The 9,734-nt window shown below is 31.7% G+C and overlaps 1 protein-coding gene across 2 annotated transcripts; it reads right to left on the minus strand.

Moving 5' to 3' along the window:
* Positions 1-1,864: 1,864 nt before the first annotated feature.
* LOC130979716 (uncharacterized) lies at positions 1,865-6,826 on the minus strand. 2 transcript variants are annotated; one of them, XM_057903242.1, is made up of 7 exons: positions 6,413-6,603; positions 5,633-5,755; positions 5,244-5,273; positions 4,775-4,876; positions 3,896-4,003; positions 2,914-2,989; positions 1,865-2,570 (listed from the first exon to the last, which is right to left on the minus strand). In XM_057903242.1, the coding sequence occupies exons 2-7, from the start codon at positions 5,722-5,724 to the stop codon at positions 2,502-2,504; spliced, it is 477 nt and encodes a 158-aa protein (XP_057759225.1). In that variant the 5' UTR covers positions 5,725-5,755; positions 6,413-6,603; the 3' UTR covers positions 1,865-2,501. The 2 variants fall into 2 exon arrangements, with proteins under 2 accessions (XP_057759225.1, XP_057759224.1); XM_057903241.1 differs by having other exon boundaries at positions 1,875-2,570; positions 2,914-2,968; positions 6,413-6,826.
* Between the last annotated feature and the right edge of the window lie 2,908 nt (positions 6,827-9,734).

Raw genomic sequence — 9,734 nt, forward strand, 5'->3', positions numbered from 1 at the left:
AATAATTTATTATTTATTTTGAGCTAATTTTGATATGTTCTTATTTGACAGTAAAATAACATATAAAAATTTGTTGGTGGGTCTAAGTATTATTAAGTTATTTATGGTCACATTGAGTATATATAGTTGATTTATTGAAAAAAGTAGATTACTAAAACCAATTAATAACTATTTAGAGTTAATATATTTAACACTAGCTTAAGAAAAAACAAATAATAGTGTTATATTTTTATTAATCAAATTATTATAATTTAAATTAATCTTAATAAAATAATTTAAAATTATAATTTTAATCTTATCACGTGCATGGCACGGGTTAATACACTTGGAAATTACTGCACGATGAATGTGGTATATAGAGAAATTTTTGAGAGGCCTATAATAAAAAGATAATAACAAAATGTCTTACTAAATCTATTTATTTATTAAAATTTATTACTATCACTTAAAAAAATTTAGAAATTCTAGGAACTAATAGATGAATTCTTATTGTACATTAATAGTTTGAGAATAATAAAATTATCATAAAAATTCGTATAATTTTATTCTCTTGACAAACAATTTTATAATTACGTTAATAATATAATTTTATATACAAACATTGATACAATGTTGTTTCATGTATATATTTTGTAGGTATCAAAGGATAGCATTGAATTGTTATTCAGTAGGTTTAAATTATTTATTGTTTATTACAAAACTTTCTGCATTAGGATTCTCTATTAATTTGTTCTTTATTTTGAGCTGATTTTGATATTTTCTTACTTCACAGTATACCAACATATAAAACTTTGTTGGTAGATTTAAGTATTACTAAATTATTTATGGTCATATTGAGTATATATGCCTGATTTATTGAAAAAAGAAGATTAAATAACTATTTTATAGTTAATACAATTAACACTATATTTAAAAAAAAAAACAACGCATACAAGTTATTTTTTATTAATTAAATTATTATAATTAAAATAAAATTTAACATAACAACTTAAAATTATAATTTTAATCTTATCACGTGCATGGCACGGGTGATTAAACTTGTTTAGGGATAATACACCAGTTGCGAAGGTGTAAATTTTTTAATTCAACTTAATTTCGTACGAAGTAAATGGCATGCTATTTTCGTGGGACCTTTCTCTATATAATATAAAGAATACTTAATAAATCGTGGACATTTTGTAAATACATTTAACATATAGTATACGAAATATATATGTGCGTGCGTGTGTGTGTAATAATATATTCTGTGTAATAATGTGATCGTAATGTATACTGATACCAAATATTACAAATAAATATTTATTCATATATTTATATGATTTTATATGAATATATGAATATGACTATATAAATTAATAACTCAAAATACGTACAGTGATGCCATATTCACCATTAAAAAATGGCTACATTTCCACCAATGACGTTGTATCCAACTAACACACTGACTCCAATTCGAAACAAGAAAAACTGCATCACCATTTGAATTAGACACCTTTAACACACAAGAACCGTGCTGAACAATTTAGCGGTTGAAAAATTAGAAAGCAAAATCAATAAAAAAAAAATTATGAGTGCACCCTGTCAGAACATGGAAGAACAATCCAAACAACGGGGCATTAACAGCTGGAGTAAAAGGGGCAAAAACCCAATTTTAAGATATGAAGTAGCAAAACTTTTTGAATTTGACCTTTCTTGATCCCACTATTTGGAGGGTCAAAAAATGTTTTGTATGGTAAGAAAGGTATACTTTTGTCTCTCCTTAGGTAAGCCATTCATAGTTTCATACCACCAAAAGAAGTTCCTTTATCTAAATGTATTTTAGAAGTATAAGAACTTCGGCATCTTCATTCTGCAGAATGTTGGACAGATATTAGGATCAGCATTTCAACTAAAGAGAGATTCTGCAGAATGATAGACAGATATTAGGATCAGCATTTCAACTAAAGAGAATCACAGATGAACGGTCTTGGCCCTTTGGGTTCTTAATCAATGTTTTTGTTTCGTGTTTAATCATTACGGTTCCGCTACGTTACCAACAGCATATCTGCCAACTTCTGCTAACTCTTATTTATAATTGTGTTTTATGAAAGTGTGTTTGTGGATGTGTCTAATAAAAATGTCTTTTTTATAACTATGTTTAATAAAAGTGTCTTTATAGATATATTTTCTGGATGTATCTCTTTATATATGTATTTAAAATATATTAATTATTAGACACATCTATGAACACATTTTTATGAAACACACAAACATAAATAAGAGTTGGCAGAAGTTGGCGGATAATATGTTGGTACCCTATACTTTTCCTAATCATTATAAGACCAAAAGATGCAACGTTTCATTCTGGATAAATACCAATCTTTGTCCTGTTTCACATGATCACATCATTGCATTGCAGTGTTCCTTTACAATTGTTCACGAGACTAAACATAAATGATCCAGAATTTACAATTGTTCAGAGAGACTAAAGATGAATGATCTGGAATTATCCTCGGTAAGCATCAAAAACTCCGCTCTGGTAATGATTTCTCAGCTGGAAGTTGTAGTAATTCTCGAATCCCTTCAAGAACCTACGTTGAAATAGTGGAAGAAAAAGTTCTCATAACCCTAAACAAAGTAAAATTAACAATATTTGGATAGAATTACAACTTTGCTAAAATAATTTCAAAATAAATTCAACTCTGGCTCAAGTCTGAAACTATTATGCCATTCAACACTAGCCAACATTGCCAATACTTTCACAAAATATAATGGGACCAAGTAGCATCCCTTTGGTGGGAAGAATGGCCAGAGCGAATAGGGACTAGGAGACCAGGGATTTGTAATAATAATAATAATAATAATAATAATAATAATAATAATAATAATAATAATAACAGTAACAATAACAGGTAAACCTTCAACAAAACCTACCAGCTTGATCTGCGCTTTAATTGATGCAATTGACTGATTGTACTCATCTATTTGCCTGAAATAAATAAGCCATGTCCTAAATTCGAATTTGCAACATTATTATTAAAACCAATTAGCATTATTTTCAAACTTTAAACGGAAAAGCAAATAAGAGAAACTCATTGCCCCCTTCTAGACAAAAAGAGAATAAAAGGGCAAAGATTTCTTCACAATGAATTGCCAAAGTAGAACAAAGAAGTTAAAATCTTCACAGATTCAATTACATTACTAACAGTCACAAGTATCTGCATACATGTATAATTGTTCCCAGGCAAAAAGGACCAGACATAGTTTCAAAATTTTGATCCACGCGCTAAGTAGATACCATCCTTTTATAACACCAAAATGCTGAAAATGCTCAAGCTATATTTTCTTTATTTTGCTACTCTAGCCTTTTTAATCACTCTTTTAATGAGAACTTGGTAAGTGACTAAGTGTTCCAACTTACAAGCCAGAGTAATTCTACACACTGATCAATGATCAGCTTCGACCTTTCAGTCTAACCACATACAAAAATCATGCAAGATGAAAAGAAAAGACGCACAAAATTTGTCATAAGTAAATTCCCTCAGCATACTCGACATAAGAACTGCACTTAAATCTTGAATATGATCATTTACCACACCTCCAAGCCATAGTACTAATGTCAATGTCTAACGAAAATCAAGTAGTTCAGTTCATGTTTATCACTTAATTTGAGATGTATAATAAAACACTCATGGTGGTTATTGATGCAGACGATGTTCAGCATAGAAAACATGAGGATCTTGGGCTACAATTTTACTATAGTTTTTGTTCCAATCCATTTTCCTTTAAACCACTCCATTTAAGTAAGGCATATATTGTTGCTTAAAATTTCAAAAGCAGGCCTGGAAAGGCATAATAAGGCAGATTGATCTTGATGTTTCAGCTATACAAAATATGTTAAGCGAAAATATCTTACTTAGCTATCCTTTCTTCCCTTTTCTGTATGTAGTTCAAAGCTTCAGACCAAGTAAATTCAACATTGAATCCCAGCCCTACATCCACGAAAATATATTGTGTATTGGGCCTGCAAAGTTTCATCAACATTTAACATAGATTAAAAATGGGAATTTCACCAAATTAAAGAGAGAACAAGAAGGTCTATATTTATTAGTGCAAAAGTGAAAAGATAAAGGAGTGGGCTACGAGGGGAGAGGTTTGTTAGAGCAACTCCAATGCAGTGCTTTAGAGTTTCAAATCTGACGTGTACATGAAGTGAAATGGTTTGAAATTTCACTCTACATTGGAGATAATTGATGAAATGAAATCGGTCACACTTTAGAGAGACAGTTTCACTTTGGTGGAGAACCAATTAAATTTTGTCAATTCATATAAAGTTTTAAATGAATTAAAACCAAACATTGGATTCAAAAATCTCATATTTAGTCTCAAATCACTATTTATGAGATGTGGTTGGACAAATGCTAATGTGACACTTTGTGGGATCCAAAATGAAATTGAAATAAAACCAAGCATTAGAAATGCTCTTAGTTTGCAAGGTTGTAGATTCACAAAAGAAAGATAAAGCAGATATGAAAGTTGAACCATGTAGCATATATCTTTGATGAGAATATGGTGGTGAGTAATGACTAAAAAGTAGATACATATATCTTTATAACACATAACATATGCTTCATAATAAGGATTGATGATAAAACACATGTATGCCAAGAACAAAGTCAAAAGAAATAAAGAAAATATGTAATTTAAAGAATCAAAAAATGCAATTGGTCACCAAATCTGAGAAAAAAAAAACAGCAGTGAAATAAAGTGAAAATATGATATGATGACGACTTACACTTCTGCTTGCAGGTACACCTCGGATCCAAGATTGACCAGAGTTCTTAGACTGGTAACACTATTCTTCTCTAGGTTTTCAATGTTTCTTCGCAAATCAGCACTGAGAACAAAAAGTCAAGTGAATCCATTTATAACACGAGGAACTTTATAGAGTGCAACATTGAATTCATAGATGGTACGTAATACACCAAGTTTCACATGAATATATAAATAAATAGATACATAAATATTTTCTCTTTGGAAATTCCTAAAACTATGTAGTATGTAATAATGATGAACAAGTTAGTTTGAAGAGTCAGTCTTGGAATGCAAATTGCAAACTAATCCCTAAATCAGCTTATTGGCATGATCCACATGATAGGGGGCTTTGTTGTAACCATGGATTTTACAAGCCATGGATGATAAAAATATATGGTGGTGGTCCTAATTAATCTGTCACCAGAATACATAAAACTGAAAAAGGATACAAAATTTTCTGTTGTTCAAAGACCTTGTCCCTGCAAAAAGAAGAACAAAGGAAATAGGTAAAGAAAAACTGTGGAAACACATGCAACACGAGAAACACTCGTACTTATGGATGCACATATAAACAGCATCTATAAATCCATTTCAAGGGAAATTACATAATTAATCCTAAATTCATATAGTAGCACAATACCTAAACAATGCCATGTCAACAAGAATGAAACTATGTAACTCCTTTGATTTCCAACTCATAATAAATCCAATGGCATCATATATATCCTACTAGAGCTTATGCTAATTGCAGAAAACCAACATTATTATTCAATAAGGTATATATACACATCTATTTGAACCAGAAAACAAACAAAATGAACAAATATAAGACAAATACCGCTCATCAATAGCACGTTGAAGATCAGGTTTCAAGCGACGATCAACGAATTCTTCGTATCTTTGAACCTTCTGTTGGGTAAAGCTTTCCATATGGTGAGTCCTCCTCCCTCCAACTAATTTACTAAAAGGATGATGTCAAAAAATAAATAATCAGGAACCTTTGCATATTACATACATAAATGCATAGAGCAATGCAAACACAAGCATAAATAAATAATTAAATAGAGAGAAAAGAGTAATATGTTAATGTGAATGATTTAATAAAGGGGTCTATGTTGATTGTATTGTCCAGACATAGAGAAAAATGTAACAATAAGACTTGACAGTTTTCTTTAAATATTCATAATTCTAAATTCTGATTAAGGTCCAATTTAGTGCTACAGTTTATCAAAGGAAAGCAAGCAGCTTCAAGGGAATAACCTATAAAGATGCAGCGAATCCTTTTACACAGTCACATATTACAAGTTTTTAGGCAAATGTATGTCCAAGATCCAAAAAGGAACAAGCATAAATCAAGATCTGCAACCAATCACATGCAAGCCACTTATTTCATCGTGTTTAATGAAGATGGAGTAGTGAACCTAAATTGCAAGCAAAACAGAAGCAAACTAAGCCCTTCCTCCTTCCATTTGTATTTAATCACAAATCTCTAACTAACTATTAGTTCCTAGCTAATCATATTTGACACAGTTTCTTCACAAGGGAAATAACAAAATAATAAAATCCAACAAAGTCAGCAAACAAAATAACAATAAGATTAACAATAAGAATCACTCACCAACCAGCAAGAAGACCGAGCAGCCACGCACCAGCAGGGACGAAGGAGCAGCAAACGGCAGAGACGAAAGAGCAGAGCAGCGACGCACCGGCAGGGACGAAGAAGCAGGGAACGGTGAGGAGAACGTCGAGGGACGAAACGGCAGGGCAGCGGCGATCGGCGACCGGCGAAGAGGAGCGGCGGAGGCGAAGTTAACGGTGCGGCGACGGCAAGTGAAGTGAGGGCACTGGTAAGGGTTGGGGTTCGGTGACCACAGCTGAGAGTGAGAGCTGACACTTAGTGACTTAGAGTAGCGTGTCCGAAGAGATGGGAGTGTGTAAGACAGAGCGATCGGGGGCTACGCCAGAAGTTTAGGGCGTAGGGGTTAGACTGCATGCTCATCAAAAATCAAAATCGAATCGTAATCGATTAGGCTAAATTACCGAACCAAGTCACCAAGGTAATGGTTCAATCAGTGGATTATTGGTCCAATTATTTAATTCGATAATAATTAATAAAATTAAAATAATATATATCGAATTAGAATAAAATTTAATTTAAATAATACAAATAAATAAATACAAATTTTTTTTCTGATTCAATAAATAGATTATTATAATTAAAAATAAAATAATATTTTATATTATTTATATTTAAATAAATTATATAAATTTCATTGTTATATATATACACACATGTTATTAGCTTTTAAAAGTGTGTTATGTCAAAAAGAGAAAATCAAGTTTGTTGCTTTTGACTTGTATACCATAATTCTAAAAACCGAATTAGATTGGTCGATTGAATCAGTTCAGCTGCGAATCAGATAGTAATACGATTTGATTTTAGCATTATAAATTGGTGATTTTAAAACCGTTTGCAAACCATTGAAATAATAAAAAATCAACTGGTTAAATCGAATCAGGACTCGATCAGATCAACAAAAACATCGTTGTTTGATGTTAGGGAAAAAAGAAAACGTTCTTCAATGATCATCCCTCGAGCTAGGTTCTTCTATTCTCAACAAGGTTTCAGTCATTCCCCATCCTGAAAACACAATCCTAGGTTACAGTAGTCTCCCCCACCGTTGTAAGGAGTGCGCTATCGTCTATTACGTTCAGGCCTTCAAGAACAACTGTGTGCTCGTCCGGTCATCAATGCTTCTCCATCATTGAACAATTAGTGTGTCACTGTGTCTTTCTCGAGATCTACGTCAGTGATCTTTGTAACACCCTTACTACTAGAATGTCATGCTTCTGACTGCGCCACTCCGATAGTGAGGAGTATTACGACGACTTCCATAAACATAATAATAAAATAGGAGCCTTTGAAAAACTCAAAACCGTATAAACTATTCTTTTAAAAATCGGAAATACTTTTTAATTGAAAACATACATACATACATACATACATACATACATACATACATACATACATACATACATATCAATCACACACACACACAATAATTTATACAATAACTTACAAACATAACCATCACAGCTCCTAACCCTCTTTACAAGATACAATATTAATGACGAGGAATAAACAAATAACAACTAAACTAATATAATTAAATCGTATAAGTAAAACACAATTAAACTCTTCATAAGTTTCTTCATTCGATTTCTGAAAAGAGAAAGCTGTAGGGGGTGAGAACCTAACGACATGGTCTCACCACGGATTTTTTAGAATTGTCATAAAAAGATATTCAAAAAGAAAACTATTTTTAGACACAGTGATCATCGCTTGTCTTATGATTATTTTGAAAATCAACGATTTAATATTCATAAATCCAAAACCTTTCTTTTCTTATAAGAAAAAACTTAAAAGTTTCCTAGACTGTATGAATGACCAACCTGTTCCAAGCATAGGTTCATTAAGTCTATGTTGAACCAGCTTGATTTTTCATACTTAATTAAACCTCAATCAGAAACCAATCACATAATCAATCAACACTATCATCAATTCAGCACCATAAATCATTCTCAAAAGTACCACACCAGAATAAATACAGGAAAATAGACAGTTATAGCAAGTAGCTCAGATAGCAGTTAATAACAGTTAAACAATTAGGCAAACCAAAACAAATTCAAACCCAAACAAAGCATGCAAATGCATATGATGCATGTCTGCTTTATGCCCGATGAGTCTCATCTATCGGTTATATAGCCAAACCCAACATGTTTGGTAGCAAACCCTGGACAGAACACCAAACACGGAGCAAGTGGGACCAAACCGCAACCCTTGCATCTTACCTGCGTACCCGGAGCAAGGGGACAATCTCACCCCTCGCCTCTTACCTAAGCGGCGTTAGAATTCTCAACCCAGAGCAAGCGACGACAGAACTCAGTCCTTCCCTCTTACCCGGAGTCTCGAATCTTATTCGGAGCAAGTAACCAAAGCCATTGCCTCTTACTCGGAATCTCAACCTTATCCGGAGCAATTGACCAATATCACTGCCTCTTACCCGAAATATCAACTTATACCCGAAACAAGTGAAAAATGCCACTGCCTCTTACCCGGTCACGTATATTTCAATCAAATTCAATTTCATTCAATTCATTCAACAATCCGACTCTAAAATCAATTTTCATCATCCTTCATTCTAATTATCATACCTCCAATTTCGCTCAACAAAAATTCATACTCAAAACATAATTCATTCTTTTCTAAATAAAACAAACTCACAAAATCAAATTATAAAATCCTTAAAATGCAAATATTTCTAAATAACCACTTCAAACAAAACTTTTAATTTTTATAAAAAATTTCGGCAGCATCTTCTCTAAAATTCAGACTTTACCACCTTTCAAGGCTCCCAACCAAACCATTTCTCGAACTCTTTTCAAATTATTTCCAAAACTAGACCAATTCCAATATCTCAAACTATTTTCAATATCAAACAATTTTCAAATCAAATCCTTTCCAATTTTTAAACTAATGACGATATCACAAGTTCAATATCAAACCATTTCCAATTTCAACCATTTTTAATATAAATTTATTTTTTCAATATCAATTCCAATATTAAACATTTTTCCAATGCCAACCAACTCCAATAGCAAATCATTTACAAAATCGAACCAATCCTAATATTAAATATTTGTTAAAATCAAATCAACTCAAAATCAAACTGCTTCCAAAATCAAATCATTTTTATATCTCAAATTATTTTTAATTCTCAGAATCATTTCCGATAAATCAAAAAAACCAAATTTCAATATTTCATATAATTTTCAATGCCGATTCATTTTCTTTATCAAATTAAATCCAAAGCTAAGAAAAGCACTTTTCATAATATTCAACCAATTCAACTTTCAAAAATCATTTTTATAAACAACCA

Source organism: Arachis stenosperma, chromosome 5 (genome assembly GCF_014773155.1).
Source record: "Arachis stenosperma cultivar V10309 chromosome 5, arast.V10309.gnm1.PFL2, whole genome shotgun sequence".
NCBI classification, from domain to species: Eukaryota; Viridiplantae; Streptophyta; class Magnoliopsida; order Fabales; family Fabaceae; genus Arachis; species Arachis stenosperma.